Source organism: Natator depressus, chromosome 1 (assembly GCF_965152275.1).
Source record: "Natator depressus isolate rNatDep1 chromosome 1, rNatDep2.hap1, whole genome shotgun sequence".
NCBI lineage: Eukaryota > Metazoa > Chordata > Testudines > Cheloniidae > Natator > Natator depressus.
The window spans coordinates 169,828,253-169,855,372 of NC_134234.1; the positions used below are offsets into that span (position 1 = coordinate 169,828,253).

At 39.2% G+C, this 27,120-nt stretch overlaps 1 protein-coding gene across 2 annotated transcripts in view; it reads right to left on the reverse strand.

Annotated features, from left to right (window-relative positions):
- Positions 1 to 7,823: 7,823 nt before the first annotated feature.
- NCAM2 (neural cell adhesion molecule 2) overlaps positions 7,824 to 27,120 on the reverse strand; it is a 525,587-nt gene continuing 506,290 nt past the window's right edge. For both annotated transcript variants that reach the window (XM_074971360.1, XM_074971367.1), the window contains exons 17-18: positions 23,395 to 23,514; positions 7,824 to 12,234 (exon numbers count right to left, since the gene is read on the reverse strand). In XM_074971360.1, coding sequence (XP_074827461.1) covers positions 12,123 to 12,234; positions 23,395 to 23,514 — 232 coding nt within the window. In that variant the 3' untranslated portion in view covers positions 7,824 to 12,122. The remainder of the gene's footprint in view (positions 12,235 to 23,394; positions 23,515 to 27,120) is intronic.

A 27,120-nucleotide genomic window follows, 5' to 3' on the forward strand; every position in this document is an offset into this window, starting at 1 on the left:
ACTCTTCTCTTTGAGCAGCCCTGCCTCTAATCAAGCAGGAAACAGGGACAGGATGAGAAATTGCAAACAGGCAGGAAAAAAAAAATCAATGGAGAGGTCCAGATGAGCTCCCCCAGGAAGGTATGAAGTATCAGGAGCAATTTCCTGCAGTAAAGGTTTGCAATAAAAAGTTTGTACCCAATAAGAATTTATCTTGAATCTGCACACAACTAATTCAGCAGCATGGTAAGCCATGGTTTGTTAAAATACCAGTCCTTCTATTTCACTCAATTCCACAGGCCCTGGTAATCACAGCAGATTGTTCTACATTATTTTCTACCTGCCGTTTGCCTCAGCCTCCTGCCTTCCTCTATTTATTTCCTTTTTCAGCCTTCATCCTCAATGCCCCTCTTCCCAACTCCCTTGCATTTGTTCATCCTCTCTTGACAACCTCCACCACCTCTACTCCTCCCCACAATAAATTAATGAACCAAAAGGAAATAAACAGGTTTAGTCCCCAACATAATTATTACCCTGTTTGCTGTGCTTGCATAGTATGTGCTTGCATGTCATTTTCTCCATACCCTTTGTCTGGTGTGGTGTGGTTTGGTTTATTTATCTTACAGAATGTAAGGGCCAAGCACCATGTCTTTCTATGTGATAGGAAAGTTCCTAACACAATGGAGCCTCAATGCTGAACAAACCATGTGGGCGTTAAAGTGCTACAAATAATAATAGCTTTGTTTCTCTGTATGTACCTCTAATCATGATCCATTCACCTTAGGGACAGGAGAGGAAAACCTAGCAGGGGCCAAGAGTACTTACCAGCTGAAAAGCAGGGAGACAAACCAGGCAGTAACTGTTTACAAAATGGCCCCTTTAGGGCTGCCAGTCTTTGGCTCTGCCAAATTTAAAGGGCCAGACCCAGAAGCTCTCTGCAGGAAAAGTAGCTCTAATAAGAGTGTAATCCTGCACTAGGGACATGTAGAAGGAATCAGATAGTTGCCAAGAAAGGTGTTTCTGGGAAAGGAGCTGTTGCTTCTCAGTTGGTGTTTCACTGGGTATTTGTTGTGACATTTGATAGGTTGCTAGGGCCATTGGTGGGTGGTGTTCTCTGGGGAAAAAAAGATGTATTTCTCTGTACAGCATGTTGGCTGGTTGTTGTTCTTCATACTAGAGGTAGCAACATTTCAGGGATGTGCTATGTTTAGAGAGAATAATCTTGCTATTCTTGAAGTTAATGGTAAATCTTCAATTGAGCTTAATAGTTTAAGCACTTTGGGATCCTTTTGGATAAAGATGTTATATAAAAGTCATTATTATTACTAAAAATAATCTGGTTTGACTTTTCCAGTTTACCAATGGACTCTTATTTATTGTGGCTCCAAAAATCAAGACTGATGGTCAGACCTAGATTCAGGGTATGCTTTTTTTCATCCTCCCAGTTAAGTCATCACTTTCAAAGGATGCAGTGAGCTAGTTAACTCTTTTGTGATTCTTAATACTGCAGGAATGTTTAGAGGCTCCAGCAGAGATCACTGCCATATTCAGTTAGGTGCTGTACATACACACATATAGTGAACGACATTCCCTGCCCCAAACAGCTTACATTCTAAGGCCTCAACCCTGCAAACCCTTATACACATGCTTAACTTTAGTACTGTGAGTAGCCCCATTAAAATCAATAGGGCCACTCATGGTAGTAAAGTTAAGCATGCACATAAGTGTTTGCAGGATTGCCAGACAAAAGGTGTGAGTAAAGAAACATTACTATCCCCACTTTACAAATGGAGAATTGTGCCACAGAGAGATTAAGTGACTTGCCCAAGCTCACAAGCACCAGAACTGGACAGCATCAGAACTGGAGCCTGGATCTCCCTAGTCTCAGTCCAGTGTCCTTTTTGTTGATTTGATATCCCTCTATTTGCTAGCAAATTATGAATTAGGACCTGCTTCGCCTTTTAAGCGTACATGGTAATACAGCTTTACCGAGAAAACAAACATAAGACAAAGTATTTGAGTGATAAAACTTCACTGAATAAGTTTTAATAGCATTGTGTGGACTTGTATTGGTGAATGCCAGGGACATAACCTTACAATGGTGGTGGTGAAAAGATAATCTTCATCTCAGTCACAGACAGCCGGAGTAAAGATATTTTCAAGAAGCAGACCAACTTTTTTACTTGAATTCTAACAATATATACACTTCTCACCTGAAAACAAATCTTCTTCCTGGTTGTCTTTCAATATCACCAAAGCTCTGATGATTATTTTTAACATCCTCTCTCTTCTTTTTAGGCAATATTAACATGAAATTCATAAGTAACCCACCCAGTAGTTCCTATTTACTCTCATATTTCACCACTTCTAGTACCTCCCTTTCATTTTGATTCTGCAGATTTAGAATGAGATCTTCAAAGGCACCCAAGTGATTTAGGAGTACAACTCTCATTAAAACTCAGTCCGGCTTGAAACCCTTAGCCCCAATCCTTCAGTGAAGGTTACTAGCATGGACACTGCCTTGGCACTCCACATGGTGCAAGGGTCTGCACAAGCAGATTGTGTTTCAGGATCAAGGCCTTAAACTGTTTCAGCAAATACAAGCGTGTCTGTTTAACACTGCCAAGTTATCCACTAACTGAAATTAAATTAACTAGGGGGTTTCTCTCTCTCTCTCTCTCTTTCTCATAAGAGGATGTTTTGATCAACAGCGTAAGAAAATATTTCTCACCCTACACTGGGAGTCAAGATAACTGTCTACACTTTCAACACATTATAACCTGTCTACTGCATATGCCCTTTTAAAAATATAGGCAGTACAAAATACTGCAGCCAGACATGTCATGCATACCAAGAAATCCAAGCACATTACGCCAGTCTCACAATTAACACAGACTTCCCATTAGGGAATGAATTGATTACAAAATTTCGCTGAAGACATAAAGAGCTGTGCATAGTAAAGCTCCACCATCTATCACAGGTGTAGTTCTGGCCTACTTATCACAACATATTTTCCAATTTATTGCAAGGTGGCCTTTTAATTAAACTTGCTGTATGTCACATGCAAGAAGCCTTTTCAGACCAGACTAGCTTTTATTTTCTTTTTAAGACGGCTGTATGTCTGAGTCCATTTACAAGAGTTTTTTCAATAGTTGTAATGTTTATTTCTTTTATTGCATTGGAAAGTGTCCTAGCAGTACATAATATTGTCCTTCTGTAAAGTGCTGTATGATAACTTGGTCTTATACTATGTGAGTGATTGCTTTTCTTCCAGAGGTGAACGAGGATGTTCAAACACAAGACTTGTTTGTTACTGAGCTAGCCCATTAAACACCTCAAAGAAATGCTCTCTTTGGTCTGAGATTATTAAGAAATAGAGTGTCCCTCAACAGAAAAAACTGAATTCTGGTAGATTCATTGAAGGAGCATTGTCAGGTCCAGTCTGGTCCAAATTTTTATCATGTCAAAACAAATTTTACAAAGCTAACTTTCTACTCTGTTCTCGTCGCTGCAGCATCTTTTGCTGCCTTAATCACATAACTAACTTCTGCCACATGTGGTTCATTCTGTCTCTTAAGCAGAATTATTGCTATGATGATTTTTTTAAAATTCCAGTAAAAGACTATCTTTTGTTTAACAAAAGATTATTCTCCTACAGTGAATGAAACCCAAAGACTGCAGTACTGTGCTAAAGCACAATTCAGGAAAGCATTCTTAACAAGAAGAGCACTTAAATGTGTGTATAACTCCAAGCATCTGCTTCAATGAGACTCTGGCTATGCCTGCCCTTACAGTGTCGTGAAAAGTGTACACTGTATGTGTAGCTACATGCCTCGTGAAAGGCTCCCCTTCAATGTGAAAGACGTACCCTGACACTGCACTGACTTAGATGCAGGATATTTGGGTTCAATTTCTGGCTGGGCTACAAACTTATTCTATTACTTTGTCAAGTCATCTAATTTCTCTGACGCCAGATCAGGGGGTCGTTAAGCAGTGTTTTAAACAATTTTTTAAAAAAGTTAGGCACATGCTTATATGTTGCTGAATCTGGGCCTCTGGGCCTCAGTTTCTCATCTGTGCAATGAAGATAATAATACTTTCCCCTTTGTCTGTCTTGTCTATTTGGGCCCTGTTCCTGCAAACACAGAGATGCTTAGTTTTGCATATGTTGATGGTCTCATTGATTTATTAAGTCAGCACATGCTTAAGTGTTTGCAGGATCAGAGCCTGGCTGGGAGGTGGTGGATGCAGCTGTACTGCTGGCTAAGTCTATGGCTGTTCCTAAGTATGAGCTCCAGACATGGTCATTCGTAGTGGGGTAGCAGCAATGCTTAGGATCCGGTGGGGCTTAGGATGCTGACCTTTAGGTGCCAATAGGCCAAAAGGCAAGGATCACAGGCATCAGGGGTTAGGCAGCAGCTTAGCGGCAGGTTTGAAAATGCCTGTGATGCCTAATTGGTAGACTTAGACACCTATCTGCCTCTTTAGGTACCTAAGTACTGTACTTTCAAAAATCTGTCCCTATGCTCTTTGGGACAGGGCTACTTCTTATCATGTGCCTAGCACACAAAGGGGTCCCATTCTTGGTGTTACTGTAATAATACTAATCTATGCTATATTTGAGATAAAAGGAGTATCGTACACTGTAAGTTTACTGGGACATTTCTTAAATCATGTATCTTATTTTTTGGCAATACCACACAATTTTGGTTTGTTTCAAAAATACTGTAAGGCTTTAAAATGTTCTGAAAAGGTGAATGTCCTTGAATTAATCCTGCCTACAGAATCAGCCCCTCACTAGCTGATAGACACTTAGCAAAAAAGTAAATGTAAAATGCAACACTTCATGAAAGTAAAAGTATCTTTACTATTAATATACAAATGGTGAAGAGTGACAAATAATTGATATACTTTAAGCCATACTTTCTATGTCTTTCATAAATACAAAACTTCAGCATTTGCAGTATTATTAATTATTATTATTATTATTTTTACAGTTTAGATATATATATATACAGCATTTCATAGGGACATAAGATTTTGAAACAATAAACAAACTAGCCCCAGTGGTAGCTAACTCATCAATATATAATTCAGATGGTATATACCATAAGTGGGCTGTTGACAACGTGTGGAATAACAAAAACAATATATGGTATCCCTTAGCTTATACTGTACACAGCATACAAAATACATACCAAGTGCTCATTGTAGCAGGAAAGCTATTTTTTTTAAAGTCTTGTCTAAATAATTTACATATTTGTAGCGAGAACTCTATACCATGAGCAATAACATTTCCTGAAGGAGTAAACTGTTTTGTTTTATTTTTTGTACTGATTTATATACATTCTGAGGGGTTATTCTCCCCCACTCCCACCCATAGTTTTCTTTATTTTTTAAATATAGCCTAATTACATGGCAAAATTATAGGGTCTATCTGGGCTAATGTTCTCCCTTCGGTAGCTTTCAGAGTTCAAAAATCCCCTGATTCTGGCTAACCTCTTCAGCGGCCTCTTCTGGTTTAGCAGCTCAGTTTCTCTGCCACCACCCTATCTTGCTGCAACCTCTCATCTTAGCAGCTGCTCCCTCTTCTAGATTGATCAATCCTTTACACCAGCTGCCTCTCTTTCTGGCTTTCCTTATTTTTGTCAGCTTTCTTGCACTGCATCAGGTCATCCTGCCATGTCTCCAATCCCAACTGTGATTTAAAATCTGTCAATACAAATTTGGCAGACCATATTTATTTCATTATCTTGGGCTAGAAAAGGCAAATCCGAGTTTGAAATTCAAACCACATTGGGTTCACAATATTTTTTAAGAGGAAAGATACATTGGTAAACTACAATCTTTAAAGGGCCTGATCCAAAGCCCATTGAAGTAAGTGGAAAGACTCCAGTTTGTATCAAGCCCAATCCAATCTTCTATCAATTGCTCATTTACATGTATGGTAGAAATTCTGCAAATCCTTTAAAACTTGGTGGTTTTCCAAAAGCAATCAATTTGATTAGGTGCTTCCTTAAAATTATATTAATATCTGAAAAATGTTGCAGTGAAGTGTGAAGGGACTTTTTTTACAGGACTGTTAAAAAACAAAAACAAAAGAGAAATATTGACTTAACCATGGTAGTTTTCCACTTAGCACTGCTGCCATCTGCAGCAAACCAAATTGAGTTTAAACCTCCCCCCAGAATACGTCTTTTACCTTTATGACAAAGTCAGGTAATCACCATTTGTTACTTAGAGAGAAACATTTATTCATCTCCTTACGAACTTTGAAAACATGCTAAGGAATGGGATAAAATTGTGATGCAATTCTGAGATCAGTATTAAACCCTAATAAGGAAAAAATTGCCTATGAAGAGAGCCAGTGTAAGGCTGATATACCACAAGTCCCATGTGTGTCCTAATGGTATGTCTACACTGTAATTAGATACCTGTGGCTGGCCTGTGCCAGCTGACTCCCGCTCTCAGGGCTCTGGCTAAGCAGCTTGCGGTGTAGACATTCGAACTTGAGCTGCAGCCCAAGTTCTGGGACCCTTCCCCTTCCCAGGGTCCTAGAGCCCAGACTCCAGCTCAAGCCCGAACAAGGGAAGACTGGGAGGGGGACATGATAACAGTTTTCAAGAACATAAAAGATTGTTACAAGGAGGAGCAAGAAAAATTGTTCTCCTTAACCTCTGACAAGGAAAAGAAGCAATGGGCTTAAATTGCAGCAAGGGCAGTTTAGGTTGGACATTAGGAAAAACTCTCTCAGGGAGGTTAAGCACTGGAATAAATTGCCTAGTGAGGATGTGGAATCACCATCATTGGAGATTTTTAAAAGCAGGTTAGGCAAACACCTACCAGGGTTGGCCTAGATAATACTCAGTCCTGCCATGAGTGCAGGGAACTGGACTAGATGACCTTTAGAGGTCCCTTCCAGTCCTATGATTCTATGATCTACACTGCCATTAAACAGTCCCTTACCCCAAGTCCTGCAAGCCTGTGTCAGCTGGCATGGGCCAGCCGTGGGAACTTTTAATTGCAGTATAGACATACCCTCATTTCTAATTCTCCAAGGTGATTCAAGTGGGAAGAGCCATGAACACATGTAGAGCCCGTTGAAATCAATAGATAAAATCCTGGCCCCCAATGAAGTCAACTGGATTTTTATCATTAACGTCAATAAAGCCAAGATTTAACTCAATGGGTTTCTACACAGGGATTCCCCTCCACATCCCTGCAGGTCAACTTCCAATATTTGTGTCTGTGGGCTCATACGGTACATAGGCCTGGTTGTGGTTTTCTACACAAGAGTGAATTTCACCCAATACCTGTAGAAAATACTCTAAATAAATAAGTTATTTTCAGAGACAGCTATAACAGAGACAGTGAAGCCATGAATATTTCCGCAGGTAACATTCACAATGGTTTTACTCAAAGTAAAATGGTGGGGAAAGATTCCAGGGTTCCTTTCAGATCTGAAAGGGGCTGTTAACATTTTAGAGGGAAAGGGAGGACTAATAACAGTGTGGAGGATCCCTAGATGAATCTCAAAAAAGCTTCAACTTGAGGCATTTGGTCCGAGTACCCCCACATAAGGCAATGCCTTCCCCTACCTAAATCCTGAACACACCATTCTCTACCTACCGCAAAAGCATTTAACAATGGCTCCAGCAAATTAGAACAAAAGTGCTACCTCTCCAAATCTTTTACAGGTTTGGGGTTTTAAATATTAAAGTGAATTGAAAAATATGATTGCCAGCTTAACTTAGATACATTTTACATTTCTGAGGAGGAAATTATATCAATGTAAAAATTTCAAATCTTCTAAACAGGATTAGTAGGCAAATTATTGAAGGAGATTGTTTTTTTTTTTTTAATAAAGCAGAGTGGCATGTTATTCAAAGGCACAAATACATCTTGATTATCTGCTCTGAGAAATGGAAAAAATGACATGATTGTAATATTACCGTTCAATGATTGGCACTTAAATGAATAAGGACTTGATCGATTTCATTACCATCATGAAAAGAAAGCCACTTTTCAGATAAACATCAGTTCAAAGATTGAAGATGTCAAGTGAAATTTACTATGCCGTGAACTGTTGTCAAAACAGCCTGTCTACATGACTGTCGTATGCTAAAGTTGTACATATCTATGAAGAAGATAAAAACTAGGCCCTGATCCCACAAACTGTTCCAAGCAAGTAGAACCTTCTGCCTATGCAAATCCCCACTGAAGTCAATGGGGTGCTGCATGGGTGAAGGGTCTGCCCACCCTGCAAAATAGCTTGCAAGATTAGGGCCTAAATAAATTAAGCTTTATCACATCAGGTATTAGCATCAACAGAATAGTAAATATTTCTGGGGCCCCCACGAAAAAGAATAAATCATTGGTGAGGGGAAAGGAACAACAAAAATACTCTCCATAATATATTTTTAGAATAAATTGCAAAAATATAATCGCAAATAATTTTTAAAAAAATATTGTGGTAAATCAAAATGTATCTCCTACTTAAAAAAAATCTAAGCAGTTTTCACTCTTTTTCTCTTTATCTGTTGTTGAATAGAGATTGTCTTTGCCATGTTTCATGTAATCTCCCAAGAACTGTCAAAAATTTAAGAGACTTCTTGGCCTCCTTCCCCAAACTAAAACAGTGTAACAATTCAGGTTACTTTTACCAATAGTTATATTCAGTCAACTCTTCTGACATTTCATACTAACACTTAAAATTACTTTCAGACAGTAAAAGTGACATTTATACAGATATGTTTTCAGTCTATAATAAGAAAGAAAAACAAAGAAAGGCTGTTATTCCAGTTCTACACATATCTTACAATTTAAACTACAAGCTGCCCTCATTCGGAAACATTAGCAAAGAGAGATATTTCAGCACATTCTTTCATAATGTAAAAAAACAGTTATAGGTTTGCCCTTCTCCTGCATGGCATCGATGACGAGAGCAAGAGAAAACCTATTAATCTTCAAATCAAAGAGTACACTTGGAATAGTCTATCACTAATTTAGCTCCATCTGATTCTCAGACCATCACACAGCATCCCGGGCAAGAGACATAACTTCAGGAAAAATAAATACTTCTGGGAATACCAGTTGATTTGTAATGTAGTGTACTCAGACATGCTTTAGCTCCTATTAATATACTGAACAACAAAATATATTTGTAGGGTGAGTTTTTGTTTTTCTTTTAATTTTTAAAGAGTTGTACAATCCTAGTAATAATAAACATGGTGTATAGAACTTTTAGATTTTCAAATCCCTTTGCACTTGTTTTCCCCCCTTACTTCTCTCCCTGCAATTTAGATCCATATCCAAGCAAAAATTGCCTCCACAGATGAAGAACCAAGGAAACATCCTGGGTTTTGCAGCCACAGAAGCCACTAACAAGATTCAGGGGGAAATAATCCCTTGGCAAGCAACTATAGTCTGGCCTGGATTCAGCCACCCTTGCTTACAGTGCAAATGTACCTTATTGTGTGAATCATCCCATTTGTTTCACACTGGATTATTTGTATAGTGAGGTTTTCCTTAGCATAAGTGAGAGTGACGGGATCTGGCACTCTAATGGCAGAAGCATGAAGGGAATGGAATTCCCTACTTCCTTGATGAGCCTGGAGAAACTACTGTTGGGGAAGGTGACAGTGTAGAAGGTGGAATACACAAATGACTATCCCACCAAGAGGATTAACTGACTACTTTCCTCCCTGCTCCATCCCTCGATGCTTGAGCCCCACCAGCCTACTCTTCTACAATTGCTTGAACAGTGTGTTTCCCCTTCCTTTACCTCAAGCTATCTGAATGGTCCAGGATACTGCTTGGTTACACACTCACACAAAAAAGGGCTTCAGTGGAAAGGTCTCTGGCTCTGAGCATTTTTGCCAGTGGGAGAAGCTCGAGCTGCATGTATGTATTCTGTATGGGGAGTGGCTCTGTCAATTACAAATTAGGGGCCAGCCCCACTCACTTTACTAAGGATTCTCACTGACTGCTCAGTTCCAGAAAGACACGAAGGAGAAAATTAGCAGGCTAATTGTGCTGCTACCTGCTCAGTGCATGGGAGCAACAAGGCAGGCTCCTGAGGAGCTACCCCTTCAGCTTACCTTGACCCAGAGGCATTGGCTGAGCATTATAAGTAACAGACTTGCAGCAGAATCATAGATCATCTTTCACAGCCTCCGTATTCCAGTGCTACCTCCACTACCCCATTATTGTCTCATGATTCTGTTTAACCTATTTCCCCAACCATACCGGCCGTCTGCCCTGATATCTTGACTCATTGTGCATTCTTCCCTAGGTGATGGCCAAGAAGGATTTTAAAAAAAAATCACAAAATTGTTGGGTTCTTCTTGACTAATATGTCAATTTTAGAAGCAACCCAAGGAAAGGAAGCCAGGGGCCATGAATTTCAGCACATCTGCAGCAAGAGCTCCATTAAACACATTAGTGTTTGGATGAGTTGGGACACTAAATAATAATTCTCCCAACTTACAGGTAATTTCCCACAATTCTTTTTATCGTAGTTGACTACAAAGTCATCTGCCTGGCCACGACGACCCCATATCAATTAAAAGTTACATGATCTTCTCCTAGAGAATGGACAACCAAAGTACTATGACTATGAACCAAATTTAGATGTAGGTTACATGGGTGTCACTCCACTGAGTAGAGTTAAACCTTCATATAACAGATCTGTATTCAGTTATGGAGCAGTTCTACCATGGGATGATTCACAACTTGCCCCTGAAGAGCAGATATTTTAGTTAGTGGTCATTTGTTGACTATGTCTGCCTCTTCCAAAGTCAAGGCTTGATTAGTATAGAAGATGATGGATACTGAGGGCTGGACTGGGCACAAAATGTTATTCCTCCACTTGGTAATAATGAAAAATCAATTGTCAGTAGAGGAGGATTAATTTTTCATCAAAAGAAGAAGATTATCTGATCATAATAGTTCATAGCTATCACAACCAGCATAAGTAAAAGTGATTGTCTTGGAGACTGTGGAGCTTAAAAATATTTAGACTATTGGATACCACAGATTTAATAATTTTATAATGTTCTTAACCATTTAGTCAAAGTTCTTCTCTTCCTCCTTTCTTGATGTGTTTTTTTATAATACAAAGGATATGCAATTATTATTCCTATGCTACAAAACAAGTGCTGTGTTAAGGACAACTGTTTAACAACATGCTTACTGGGTTGGGATGAACAACTCCTTTGTTATACTGAAATGCAATACTTTATTCCTTGACTAGGTGGTTAAAACTAAGGACTGATATATATCTATAAGTACATGGAGGCAACTAAGTTGAGCTCATGTTTATTTTAAGATTTCACTTGAAGCCAAAAGCTATCATAAATCAGTTTTCTTTTCACACAAAAAAACATGTTTCCACATTTTAGTTCACACATGATTTCCCAAACATTAACACAGAATATCTGAAAACTGAGTAGCCTTTCAGAGTCAAACACTCATATAGTTTAGACGAGACCAATTTTTTTTCTGCAAAATATTCAACCAGTTTTGTTTTAAATCTGTACATCACGTTTATTACCCTTGTACTATATTTAAAAACCAATGTGCAGGTCTGTCACCATCTAATAGTCAGTCTTTCTATTTTGTGTCAAATGATAAAATACAGCCAAGGTGGCTATTCAACTTTTGCCAGCCCTCTGTCTCAAGTTTCATACTGAGATTGATGTTTCCCCCCTTCTTCTTTTAAAGGCCACCTAAACCTTTTGTTCTATTACCAGTGGAAACAAATACAGGAGTATATGGCACTTTCTTTCATGTGTTTAACTTGCATTGTAGGATGTGGAGCTATTTGTTGTATTGTCTGTGGCTGGGGGTAGCTTGGTAAAAGTGGTTTTATAAATAGATCACCTTTGTAATGTAATAAATTACAGTACTTTTTCTGCAGATTCAAATTGATACCAAGGGACTGTGGTCAGTAAGGACTACATACTAAAACATTAACAAAACAAAATAGAGAGGTACTGTAGACAGAAGTAGTTTGATCATATGTACACGTGTACTAACTATTCCAAGCTTAAGTTGCCCAAGAAATTAAGGTCAGCTGTAGAGTTTTGGTCACAGGGTTACGCCAATCCAAATACTTTTTTCAGACAGCTGTAGTCATCTTTTTATGCTTTGCTATCATCTTCTTTTGACTGGATGATGTCATTAGAAACTTTGATTTCTATAGTTTCTGGATTTAAAGCTTCTTTCCCATTTTCTTCTTTTAGTGGCAGTTTCCTGTGAGAAATGAGAAAAAGCCATGATTTACTTAAAATAATGCACCAAACTGTTTTTTTAAAAGAACAATTATATCTTATTATATATTATTATTATATAAATTATACCTTATATATTATTATCTATTATTATATAAATGTTATCTGTAGAGTTATATACATATAAAGAACTAAATTATAAGCACCAAACTGTTTTTTAAAGAAAATATAAGTGCAGTATCTATTCATATCAAGCCTCTAAGGGCTAAATTGTGGAGGCTGCTCCCTGCAATGCACTGCAATGCAGGTATCTAGTTCATGTGGACACAGGCACTGACTTTACAATGTGCTGGGGGGTGCTCACCCCTAGGTCTCCTCCAGCCCCCGCCCCCACTCCACCAAGGCCTCACCCCACCCACCTCTTCCCACCCCTGCCCTGCCCCCACCCCACCTCTTCCTTCCCTGTCCCGCCCCCTCCCCTGAGCGCGTTGCATCCTTGCACCCGCCCCCTCCCCCCGCTGAGCCTCCTGCGTGCTGCGAAATAGCTGATTGCAGTGGGCGGGAGGTTCAGGGAGGGAGTAGGAGGCACTGAGCTGCTTGCTGGTGGGCACGAGACGCAGGGGAGGGAGGTTCTGATGGGGGGGCTGCCGGTGGTTGCTCAGCACCCACCATTTTTTTCCTATGGTTAGTTCCAGCCCGAAGTCGGCACCTATGCAGGTGGATAAAGGAGTGTCATGTGCACTGTTACTTCCCTGTGTGGTAGCCTGAGACAGGTATGAATCTGATCCCGTACAACCAGTGGATTAAGATATTCCTCATTAATCCAAACAAAGATTCAGAAATAAGTTGGGCATTTGTTAAAAAAACCCCAACATTCTTAGATGTATATAGAAGTCTTTCATGCCCTTGCATCCAGAGAGTGAAATCCTGGCCCCGTTGAAGTCAATAGCAAAATTTGCATTGACTTCAGTAGGGTCAGGATCTCACCTATTGCAAGAAGAGAGCAAGTGTAAAAAGATCTGACAGACAGAGTTTATTTAGGAAGTTTCAGAAAATGGAAGGAAACACCAGAAAGCTGACCAAGGCCCTGATTCAGCAAAGCACTTAAGCAAATGCTCAATGGGACCGAAACACATGCTTAAGTGCTTTTCTGAAAAGGGGCAGACCTAGATCAAATATTTTTGCTGAATCAGGGCCTAAATCAAACTTGATTTTATAGAAGAATTAGATTTATCCTGGGGGGGTTGATCTTGTGACTGAATGTATGCTATATTAAAAAGGGAAATGGAAACTTGAGTCATCATTACAAGTCAGTTCATTATATCAAGCTTGTTTTAATTAACAGTATCTCTTCAGGATGACTGACTACTCAAATCTTCAAGCACAAAACAAACACATTGATCATCTTCACTTCTCCCATTGATGGAAGCCATTTTTATTTGAAAGCTAGGCATGTAGACCTTCAGGATGGGATTTTCCAAAGCATTCACTGCTGACTTAACAATGCATTGGAGTTGCTTCACTAGTGATTCCAATGGAGTAAGAGTTCGGAAAATGCTAAACAATTTTTAAATTCCTTTCCTTAATCTACAGAAAAGAATTTTTTTTTTAAAACGGAGAACATGAGACATCTGATTTTATTAAAGAAAATTGCTAAACTCTTTAGTCTAGAGTGCATTTTTCTAGGGGCATCAAGGTAATGTTCAAAGCCTGTTTGAAGACCCTCTTAGGAAAACCTTATAATCACAGTATCTAATATTAAAGAAAAACTAATCCCCCAATCCCTGGTTTTATGAAATTTAGACTTGCTGAATGAACAAGAAAAAAACAGTTTATCAAAAAGTTAAACAAATGAGCACAAACTACCTGAAAGACAATAAAGACAAGACAAGGAGGGGATTTGTGACTTTGAAGATGAAAATCTAAAATAATTTTTGAGAAGCTGAAGGAAAGGAAATGCCTCAAAACACAAGTGATTGGGCAACAGACCGATGGATTAGGTGAGAAATTAAATAGAAGCTGATTATGCACAAGTAGTAGACTTGGAGCAGGTCACTAACAATTTCAAACTATTTCAAATAGAAAAGTTCCTGTGACACCATGAATGTAGGGAAATGAACTCCAGATAGCCACGTTTTTAAAGATCGGTGTGAGAAGATTGAAGAATGGCTTTAATTACAAAGGAGAAAGAAAGAAACAGAACACTTGACAAATCTAAACAAGCTTAACAAGCTTGTTTTTTAGGTTTGATATATACTTTTAAAAAAAACCACAACTCCAGTTGTAATCAGTTTAATAGAAAATAAAATCTCACAAGATATTGACAACGTTTAATTTTATTTTAAGTGCAGGCAATATTTTTTGTTGGTTTGGAGTTTTCCTGTATGCCTTAAATTACATTCAAATGTTAATTTGTATTTGCCAGAATTAATATTTTTCCCATTTGAATTCAAATGCTTTTACTTGAATTAACGTGAGACTGAAAAGTAGAAAGCAATTGTTAACTTGTTTTCTGGGCTTGCAACCTACTGTGATGACAAAAAGCCCATGGCTATCTGTAATAATTTTTCGGTTTCCTTAGATAACTAAATAATGCTACCTGCGTAACAGTCATAAAAAAACTCATTTACTTCACTGGGCTTTGGATCAGGCCTTAACTTTGTGATTCCAAAGGTATTACAAATACTAGGGAGATAGAATTACAGAACAATTGTTTTCAACTATTTCAGGACTGTAACCCATCCATCACAAATGACCCATTGGTATGACAAATTATATTCCAATATTAATATACACACAATGGTCATGTTGCATGTGTTATTGCATTCATATTACAAAAATAAAATGAAGTACACTTCACTTTTCACAAAGTAACTACAATTGTAACATTTAATTAGTTAGTTCTTGAATTAGAGAGAAGTTTGCGCTTGCTTATTTTTGAATATTTCAGAAAGGTTTTAAAAAGGTCCCTCGCCAAAGGCTCTTAAGAAAAGTAAGTAGCCATAGGATAAGAGGAAAGGTCCTCTCATGGATAAGTAAATGGTTAAAAGACAGGAAACAAAGGGTAGGAATAAATGGTCCATTTTCACAGTGTAGAGAGGTAAATAGTGGGTCTCCCAAAGATCTGTACTAGGACCTGTGCTGTTTAACATAATCATAAAAGATCTGGAAAACGGGTTCAACAGTGAGATGGTAAAGTTTGCAGATGATACAAAATTGCTCAAGACAGTTAAGTCCAAAGCTAACTATGAAGAGTTATAAAGGGGTTACAAAAAATGCATGACTGGGCAGCAAAATGGCAGAAGAAATTCAGTGTTGTAAATGCAAAGTAATGCGCATTGAAAAATATAAATACCAACTATACCTACAGAAAGATGGTGTCTAAATTAGCTGTTACCACTCAAGAAAGAGATCTTGGAGTCATTGTAGATAGTTCTCTGAAAACATGAGAACAATGTGTATTGGCAGTAAAAAATGCTAACAGAATGTTATGAACCATTAGGAATAGGATAGATAAGAAGACTGTAAATATAATGCTTTATATCCATGATATTGAATATTGTATGCAGTTCTGCATGCAGTTCACCCCATCTCAAAAAAGATATTAGAATTGGAAAAAAAGTACAGATTGGGGCAACAAGAATTATTCGGGATATGGAACAGCTTCCCTGTGAGGAGAAATTTAAAAGAATGGGACTGTTCAGCCTGGAAAAAATACAACAAGGGGGGATAGGATAGAAGTCTATAAAATCATCATGGGTGTGGAGAAAGTGAATAAGAAAGTGTTATTTACCACTTCACATAACACAGAACCAGGGGTCATCTGATGAAATTAATAGGCAGCAGGTTTAAAACAAAGAAAAGGAAGTACTTCTTCACACAACACACAGTCAACCTGTAAAACTCATTGCCAGGGAATATTGTGAGAGCCAAAAGTACAATTTGGTTTAAACAAGAATTAGGTAAATTCATGGAGGCGAGGTTCATCAATGACTATTAGCCAAGCTGCTCAGGGATGCAACCCCATGCTCTGGGTATCCCTAAGCCTCTGACTGCAAGGAGCTGGGATGGGACAACAGGTGATGTGTCACTCAATAATTGCCCTGTTCTGTTAATTCCCTTTGAAACATCTGGCACTGGTCACTGTCAGAAGACAGGATACTGGGCTAAATGGACCATTGGTTTGACCCAGTATGGCCATTGTTATGTCTTTATCCTGGTGGTGCATAACTGAATTAAGAGTCAGCTGTGACCTATTTTCAAATCTCAAACCTATTCAAATACCATGGCTTAATAACTTTTCATGTGACTGATGACAATACTAGCTCACAAAGACATATGATTGTGTGTAGAAGTAAGTAGTTCCTTACCTTATTAGTGAGAGAGGTCAACCTCGGCACAACTCTAATATCAACCAATGGAAGACAGTGCAACTGGGTTTTTACGGCTGGTATCACATATTAAATTCAATAAATTTGGTCTCAAATCCCATGAGGATATCAGGATCTGCAATATCTCAATGCTAACTGTGCTCAAACCTTTCTTATCCCTCTCACTGTGTACAAAGTATTCTGCAAATTTTAATTTCATCTTGGTTCAATATTCAATTAGGATTTCTTTTGTAGATGACAAATTACATCTTTATAATCTTTGGAAAAAATGATTTCAAGACAGAATGAAACTAGGTTGTGATTCTCGGCCCATTCTCCCCACAAGGTTTTTAAATGTTATTATTTCCCCTCCACCCAGTCAAAAATAGTGAAGCATTTGCCCTACATACTTATATTAAGATCATTCAGGAGAAAACATATCTGCCAAGTACTCTGGCTTTGACAACTAGCTTTTGTCATTCTATAAAGTGATTTAACTAGAACAAGACTTTGATTTCTTTGTGCAGCCCAAACTCTATTTGCAACACTTTCCTCCTTGAGAACCAGGGTACTTGTGTACAGAGAAGAGTGTAATCTGAGCCTTCTCCATCACCATACACTAGACTTTGAACTGCCTAGCATTAACACTTTTATCCTGGACCCTGCTATGATTGCTTTGTGCTGGTCTGTAGCCACAAAGCGGTTGGAAAGCCTGATTAGCTGACTACCTGAGGATTAGGAAATACCCAGTTAGCGTAGGGCGGATGCATATTTCATGTGCTCTGTGCTGGGTAATAACATGAAAGGACTGCATGTTTTTTAAATTAAACTGACTCTTTACTGAGATAACCATTTGCAGGGATATTGTAACTGCAGCTAGCATTATAACCATGACTAGGTTTAAGCGATTCCTCCAAACTCTTCCTTTCTGTAACCTGGGCTCCTTCCTTCAGGTTCCATGCCTGTTGCTACATCTTTTCTTTAAGATTTGTTGTTGTGCTTTTGTGCAAGCACGTGCTGACTTGCTTGGGCCAGAAGTTATTAGTACAGAATGCACCCTAGGGACATGCCCTTTACTGCCAGTCCATCACAGCCTGTTAGGCTTCATAGTCCTTCAAGCAGGTTGGTTTTCAAACCAGTGTCCCACTGGTTTGCGTTACTGCTGTTGGCAGGGAACTTGTTTCCACCCTGATGCTGCTTGCATTCTGTTGGATTGTGTCCTGTTATTCATATACCTCAATTCTTATGACTCTCCTGCATGAAGTGAGCTTATGGCTGAGGCTCTTCTGTATCCTTTTTGTCCTGGCTGTGGCCCAGTCTCTCTCTGGACGTGCTGGCTGTCTGCTGCTACTCTGCAGTTATCGTCAGTTTTGGCTCCATCGCTGTCCTGCGTCTGTAGCTACCTCATATGATTGGTGTCCCACTGTAGCCTGGACTGTTGCTTTGTGCTATTACTTTGAGTGACTATTGGATGGTTGAACCCAGACCTGCTCATCTGTGCATAGTGGCCTCAGGTCCTTTGCTCCTTTGTAGTAGCAGGTTGCCTGCTTAGCTTATCATTCTCTTAACTGTTTCCGTGTACTGTGATTGTTCCTCCACGTGGCTGCAGCAGGGCACCCCTCATCGGAAGCAGAGTCTTGATTCTCCAACCCATCAGCCTCTGTGCTTGGCAATTATGTAGTCCCTGGCAGTGTGCATTTCAATGATCCAACATTGCCAGGTATGGATCCCTTCCTGCCTCTTTGCCTTTGCTATTGGGGTCCTGGCTGTCTTTTCTTGAGGACTCTGCTTTCCTATTGGTTTGTGGGTACTCAGGGGGAAGACCTCTTGTGCTCACATTCCATTTGGTGCTGAATCATTTGAATTCTGCTGCATTATAAGGCATGGTGTCTGGGCCAAGTATGCTCTACCTTACAAAATTCAGCTTTCAGAGTTCTAGTCCTCCAGATAGTCCATTTCTCAGAAACTGGAGTAATAATCTCAAACAATCTCTCTCTACAGTTTCAATCTGTCTGGGATCAGACCCCACCTTTATCAACTGTCCCAGTGTTTCAGGCATTATTCTTTGCAGCAATGGGCTTGTTTAGATCAGTGGCTTTCAACCTTTCCAGACTACTGTACCCCTTTCAAGAGTCTGATTGGTCATGTGTACCTCCAAGTTTCACCTCACTTAAATACTTACAGAATCAGACATAAAAATACAAAGGTGTCACAGCACACTATTACTGAAACATTGCTTACTTTCTCATTTTACCATATAATTATAAAATAAATAAATTGGAATATAAATATTGTACTTACATTTCAATGTATAGTATATAGAGAAGTATAAATAAATAACGGTCTATGAAATTTTAGTTTGTATTGACTTTGCTAGTGCCTTTTATGTAGCCTGTTGTAAAACTAGGCAAATATCTAGATGAGCTGTGTACCCCCTGGAAGAGCACAGTGTACCCCAGGGTACACATGCCCCTGGTTGAGAACCACTAGTCTAGATGGAGAGTTAGTGAACAGCAAGCCAGGGTACAAGTTGACAGTGCATTAGCTGGCTGTGTGGACCTTGGTACCACACACTGAATGTTCCCTAGTGTGCTTTGATCTATCCTGTTTGATCTACTCCTGTTTGAGGCAGGTCTAGACCAAAGCACAGTATGGTACTTTAACTTTGCAATAGCAGGATCGACATGGTCAGTTAGTGTGCAGCTTACTATGTACTAACTCTCCATCCTTCCCCGCCCCACCCACTGCAATGAGAAAGTAAAAAAGCTTTACCTTCATTTCTCATCAAGTCCCCCATGGTCAGTTCTGTATAGACACAATTCCTGCTTCTACAAGTCTAGCCTGAGTCTCTCCAAGCTGCCTGTTAGCTCTGTTTCTAGGCATTGTATTGTTTACCTGTCAATCACACTCTTACTTGCTGTGGGTCTCATTAGACTGACTGCCACCATGTTTCACACACCATGTGCTGGGTAATATGAGAGAAATCCATGTTTCTACAACTAAACAGCTTTTTATTAAGGGAACTATGTACAGAGATATTGTACCTGCAACTAACATCCTAGCCATGGGCACAGACTGACTTCTGGTTCCCCTTCCAAACCATTCCCTCCTGCAATATGTGCTCCTCCCTCCAAGTTCCAGGAAGGTTGGTACGGTGCAGCTGGATCTATGCCACTCTCTTGAACCCCACCCTTTGTGTAGAAGATAATGGTAAGAGGACAGGGCTGTGCCTAGAGTGTCCCTTTGCTACAGCTATTACAGGCTACCAAATGACCCACTGGGGGTCATTGCAGCCAGAGGAGGTTAGAGCACCCTTAAGGGTGCTCTAACTTGGGCTGGAGAGCAAACCAGCTCCCAGGATCAAGGATGGGCAGGAAGTGACCTTTGCCTCTTTCACATCATGTTTTGTGCAGAGTGCAGCTTATCTGGGCTCAAAGATCTAGTCAAACAATTTTTACTGTAGTCTTCAGGATGTTCTAAATTTGGCTCTTCTGTCATTAATGGCTGCTAGTACGCCCCAGTATACTAAGCCTATATGACTTTTTTTGTGTAACAGTATGTACTCTCCACATTACTTTACACTGCCAGCATATCATTGATGAAGTCCCATCAATTGTGTTCTGTCTTAAGCATTTCTATAATGCTCATCACAGTAATACTCTATAACTGCAGTCATATTATATAGTTACACAGTTATGACATAACACAATTCAGGAACACAGAATTATCCAGTGACAAATTCTGCTGCAGTTGTTTTGTGTTGAAAGCTTTTCACTGATGTATTCCCAACAGGAACGGACTATCTAGACAGGTATGAGTTTTCTATAGCACTCCTCACTGTAGTATCTCAGCTCGTCCCAAAAATCAAATCTGTATTGCAGTGGACCAATAAAATAGTATTGCTGGATATATCAGTTAAATTATCCAGCTGAATGTCAAGTATACACTTTTTTATAGTTGGCCTATTAGCTGAAGCTTGAACTCTTCATACATGTGTTATTTAAAAAAGAAACATACCTACATGGCTACCACTCTGAGAATTGATGTATGTATCAGCAAAAAGAATGAGGAGTACTTGTGGCACCTTCGAGACTAACAAATTTATTTGAGCATAAGATTTCGTGGGCTAAAACCCACTTCATCAGATGTATGCAGTGGAAAATACACACACAGAACATGAAAAAATGGGGGTTGCCATACCAACTCTAACAAGACTAATCGATTAGGTGGGCTATTATCAGCAGGAGAAAAAAAAAGTTGTAGTGATAATCATGATGGCCCATTTCAAACAGTTGACAAGAAGGTGTGAGTAGCAGTTGGGGGAAAATTAGCATGGGGAAATAGTTTTTAGTTTGTGTAATAACTCATCCACTACCAGTCTTTATTCAAGCCTAATTTAATTGTGCCCAGTTTGTAAATTAATTCCAGTTCTGCAGCTTCTCGGAGTATGTTCTTTAAATTTTTTTTGTTGAATATATTTTGTTGTATATTTATATCTTCCTACTGTATTTTCCACTGCATACATCTGATGAAGTGGGTTTTAGCCCATGAAAGCTTATGCTCAAATAAATTTGTTAGTCTCGAAGGTACCACAAGTACTCCTCTTTCTTTTTACATCAATTCTTGTTAGAATCCCCTAGCATTTCCCCACCAATGTCAATGGTGGCCAGTAGCACCAGATCTTCCCTGATTGTGTAGGGACTCCTACATTTTGCAGTTCTGTGTGATGGCAAGTAAGATGCCTTTTCTGTATTTTCAGAAACAGACAACGATTAAGAACTTGTTTTCCTTTACAAAAGTTATTTTATTTTCTATAGAAATATTCAGTTTGCTGGTTTCTGTCTCCACATCATTTACTATTTAAGGGTCTTTGCACAGCAATGAGAGATTTTTTTGCTCTCATTCACCCAAAGATCACAGAAGCTTTAGCTCAGCCTCTTCTTCCATAAATATAAATCCATATTTGAGACTTACTTTCTGGATGAATTTCTTTAGTAATTGATCTGTCTTTCTTAGATTCACATGGTTAGGGCCCCAGTACCAGTAATTATGCTGCCATTATAGCTATTTAAATATCAGTCCATTTTCACAAATAAACCCAATTTTCAAGAGAAGAAAAAAAAATAAGATATGTACATCACAAATCCTGATCACAATGAAAACTCAGTGGCTGACTTTGAATAGTGTCACACTCATTTGTGATCTACCGTAAAACCAGTCACACACTCTGCACACATCTTGAAGAGATTATTGAAAATGGTAATAGCAACAGTGTTGCTCCACTGAATTTGCTCTATTGGCTATAATACGTAGAACAGAGGCCAGAATCTGGTGCTCATCAGAATTCAGACTTTTGGATTCTATGGATCCAAAAGCTCTTCTCCCCATAATGGGGCAATTGTCTCCAGAGAACCTCCTGCTGGCAATGCCCTGCCTCTGTTTTCCCTTCCGGGCAGGGCCCCTTAAAAAACTCCACACAATCCAGAAGGTATGAGACAAAAGTCCCCCATTGAAGTCCTACGCTACAGAAGTTCAAATACATTCAAAATAAAGTCTCTTTTGCCCAGACTCCAGCTGGGCCCAGCCCTTCCTCCCTAAGGGACTGTCTTGTCCTGTTCTCTGAGCAACTGGAGAATATGCAAGGCCTGTCTGTACCCTCTCCCTGCTCCAGCCTCTGACTCTCACTAAACCTCCTCAATCTCCTCTCTCTTTGAGTCAGGAGCCCATTAATCTTCGTCCCTGGAGCTGGATTCAGTCTCTCTCCTGGAATTATTAGTTCCTAGTCCCCATCCCCAGAGCTAGCATACAAACAGACCATTTTACTTCTTGCAGGAGCCATTCTTACCCCCTGCAGCACTCACTGCTTTTCTCCAGGCAGCTACAACTCCTCAGGCTTTTGTTCTGCCTAACACTTCTAGCTCAAATACTAGGCTCATACTCCAGCTCCCTTCCCTAGGGTCTACCCCATGTGTCTCTCTGTTCTTCCCGTACATCCCCAGACCTGGCCTGACTTAATTAACTCATTCATTGCTACCCATCTGGGGAACTGAGCGGATCTTGGCACAGGTGCATTTCCCCTTCAAAGGGCCAGCCACCCTGTGACATCCCCTTGATTCTTGAGCCACCACAGACTGAGGTCCTTGTAGCCATCCTGGGGAGCTCCTTCAGCTGCTCCTCAGCATGCAGCTTCCAGCAGTAGAGATGAGGGGTGGGAAGTGAGCAACTCAGAGGTGCCAATACCTGAGGACAGTTCCACCAGCTATACCAAATGGTCTTGCACAGACAGCTGGGCTCTGAGTTACACAACTGTAGAGTATGTGTGGGGTGGGACGATGGGGATAACCAGAGAAGACCTATGTTCACAAAGGGCACACAAGCAGCTTTAGGATGCAGCTTGGGGAGGACCGCATTCATTTGGAGTGTATCTCTAGGACCACCGGGGAACAAGAAAGGGAATGTGTCCTACAATTTTCCTATTTCCTTCCACCCTCAATGCCAGAAGCAATGAAAAGAAAGGCAGGGGTCTAAAAATTACCACTGCCCCCTCCCATCTCACAGCAGCAGGGAAGGACTGGACAACCCACAGCTTCTGTTGTGCTGTGGGTTAGACAAGTGAGTGGTAAAGGGATGGAGCTGTCCTTCCTGAAGCTGTCGCTGCTAGAACAAAATACACTGATAAACAGAGCGTACCAGCATATCCCACAATTCTATTAGTGCTACTTTTTTTTCCTTGCACATTGCTGAAAATATACTCATTCTAATCAGGCAGTGCATAGTTATTGAAAAGCTGTTAGAAAGACCAGGCTACATACTCAGGTTCTGTGAGTGGTGTTGTTTCATTTGGCTCATTTACTGGACTCCCGTCTTCATGATTGGTAATTCTTTCATCCTCTGTTCTCATTTCCACTATTGGCTCTTTTGATCCATCTTTCCTAAAAAAATATTAAGAGTCTTAACCTCCATCATTATGGTCTCAGAATACATTACACTTTATTAATTACCATGATCCCTCCTTTCAAAAAGTCACTGAAGAAAAAGCAAAACCAATTATCAATGATTAACACTGGAATACGTTCAACAGTTTTGCTCCTGATTTCTTACAACCTTCAAAGCATTCCTTCACTGTGGCTGCTTATCTGGCCTAAAAGCACATATGCATACCATAAAATCTCAAAAGAGCATTTGTTTATGAGTACATAATAAATGGACAGCTTCTCGCTCGCAAAAGATCTTTACTGACCTCAGCAGAAGCAACAAGTAAAACATAAGGCTTGATTGTTATTTGCACTATGGCCCCTTTACAACACTCTGGCAGGGTACTGAGCCTTAAAGTCGGTATATATATAAAGCTATGGCCATTTTAGGGCTTCTCTCCACTGCTGTAGCAACGTAAAGAAGGCTTAGTGCAAAATGTAAATTTGACCCTTACTCATCAGACTTGAATAGCTCCCACCAAACATTTAAATCATCTTGAGAAATATATTTTTTTCCTATCTCACACTTCTCTTGTTTATGAAGAGATGAAGACTCCCCACCCTTATACTACTGTTTTTTCCCCCCCATAAAATCAGATGAATTCTAAGCAAATTGTGTATTGGGGTGGTTGCTCGCTATGCACTCTAACAGTGTCCAGCACAATATGTCCCCAATCTGGGCCAGAACATCGAATCACTACAGCAATACAGAAAATAATGACAATTAATAACTAATACAATTTTTATGTTAGAAATGCAGATCATTGTGTACCCCAAAATGTTGTGATCTTCCAATACAGAAAGAACAAACAAACATCCCTTTCCTCTCCTTGAGATCACATTCTGAATCTGGTTCCTAGGAACTGTAATCATTTGAATGCTGAAAACCCAGGACAACTGACATATAAGTGGGCACTCATCTTTAGCAATCTGATTTCTAGACTGGTTGCAGTCCAGAAATTAGCCTGGTTACTAGCTCCTTGAGCTTAGCCTGGGTCCCATGACAAGGAATATGTCTTAGCTTACCTCATGTCTTATTTCTATATTGTTGCCAGAAAATACAGTATAATTCTTACACAGAGACTTTACAAATGCTCTTACCTATCTGAAATATGGATGGAGAGCTCTAACCCTGAGTGGCTAGATATTCTCAGAAAGAGTCCTTCTTTCCTACCAGCTATGCAGACTGCTAGAGAGACAGGTAATGAGAGTGTAGCAGAGGAAATAGTGTAGACCATATTGACCAGCTAGGGATCTCTGTGTTACAGTAATACTCAACACCCATTTACATTCTGTAAAAAGGATGCTTAACCAGTGTTCATATACTTGTGAAAATGACATTTAATTTGCAATGCATTTAAATTAGTCAAACATTTATTATTTTTTTAAGGCATCAACTGGAAGTGATCAATTTAGGAAATATTTGAGTGTTAATTAGGAGCTAGCTAACTGCCAACCTTTTCATAGAGGCACACATTAGAATGAGGCTTACTTCAAGTACGTGCAACAATTATGGATCATAATTAGATTGATGAAGGGTCTTATAATTTCTACTGATTTTATCCTATATATTTAGAATCTTATTCCCAATGAAAAAAATGTATATCTCCAAATCCTAGAACATATGATTTTATTAGAAAGCAGAATGGATGTAGAATGTGCTTTCATTTATAAATAAATAATTTATATACACTATGCAGAAAAAAATACTAATTGCAGGAAACACCTTACTTTAGTTCTATCTTAGTTGCCTTGTAAATTGTGCATGGGCTATATTTCTACAATCAGTACATATGGAACATAGTTCTTGGCAATACATTTCTCAGAAATCAAATGTAATTAAAAAAAAAAATTGAGAGTGCTACCTGCCCTACTGAAAAATATGCAAACATCCAATGTCTTATGTTAAGATGCCTAGTAGATGTGAAATAAATGGAAATTGAGACTGCTCAAGATTGTCTGGAAATTTTAGATTGTCCTGCATTGCACTGTATATGATGTGTTGAAACATGCTGAAATAAGGATATAGGACTGGGATCATAAGACAACAAGACAAGATTTGCATCTCACAAGACCATCCCAAGAGAAAAATAAACGTAAATAAATAAGATGTCATGCCTACCAGAAAAGAGTCATGAAGAAATCCAAGCAGAAATCTCTTTTTTTATATGTGCTTACTGTTCAGCTTTGTATTTTCTTGAAGCTGCATATTGTTGGTAAATCAGATATTGACTGATCAAATGAATCTGAGTTTGCTACTTAGATATAAAATGCTTATCAATGACATTTGAAACTTTAGCACATTAAGGTCCTGATTCTGGAAATTACCTAAGCACATACTTAAATCCCTAAGTACTTATCCCCAAGCCTAAGAGCTTTGCTGAATAGGGATGAATTGCTAAATCAGAGCCTAAGAGCTCTGTTCTGTCTTTAGATGTTGTATCTATTGAATCTGAAGATATGGTGTTAATAGAAAAGGCGATGCTATTATTTTCCTCTTATTGTAAGCCACATAAAGATAGTATACTTGCAGAATTTGTTACATGCCTACTCAATTATGCTAAATGGACATGTGAGAAGGAATGTTTTCAGATCTAAAATTCAAGGGAGGAAAACATTTCAAAAATGGGAGGAAGTTAATTATAGATATTATCTCCTTCAAATGCTTTGGAAACTTTGTAAAAATTGGGAAATAATCTTGACTTATATGACCAGGACATACATGGATGACTTCCATAGCTCTCATTGATCTCTCAGCATTTAAAGTCATTTCCTTCCACATAAATGAACTGTACCTTCATATACCTCCAATGCATATGGCTCCCCCCGGCCCCTGGTAACTGGCATGCTGTTTTTTCTTAGTCACTTATTTTATTTTTAGCAACTATTTGCAGTAGCATTTCAGCAAAATCCCACTGTCTATTAATTTATAGTTCCACTATATCCTTCTTATAACATCTAACCTTTTTCCTTTTTTTTTTTTAAATGCCCACAAAAAGCATCATGTCAAATGGCAGTGGTAGCAGCTGTTCAGCTTTTCTAGTATTAGTTCTACTTGTTAAGATAAAATGTTCCTTCGCATACTTCACAACAAGCCAGTGTGCCCTTGTCTCTTTCCCCAGGGCTATTCAGTGGCACCAGTCTCGGAGGATGTACAGAAGTCAGAATTTTGGCATCACAGCTCACTGCATTTGGAGCTCCAGGACGAGCTGAGTGTGTGTGGCGCTACAATGGCTCTATCATCTGTTCCCCATGAAAAGGTGTTCCTGTGCATATTAATCACTCAGGAACACTGTCCCTCTTATGGCAGAATAGTTTAAATAGCCAAAACAGGGAATTTTAAAATCTTTTAAAAAAGCAACATTTGCCATCAGTTACCATAAACCTGATATACCACCATTGTTGTCATACAGTGCAAATATCAGGATAACATGAAGATTCATTGATTGTCCCATGTAGGAGAAATAACTTATGAAGCATGACTTTCGTCATATCACAAACTTGACACAAAGGTACTATACACGTGTTGAACAGACAAACTTTTTGTTTTAAGCATTTTCCTGA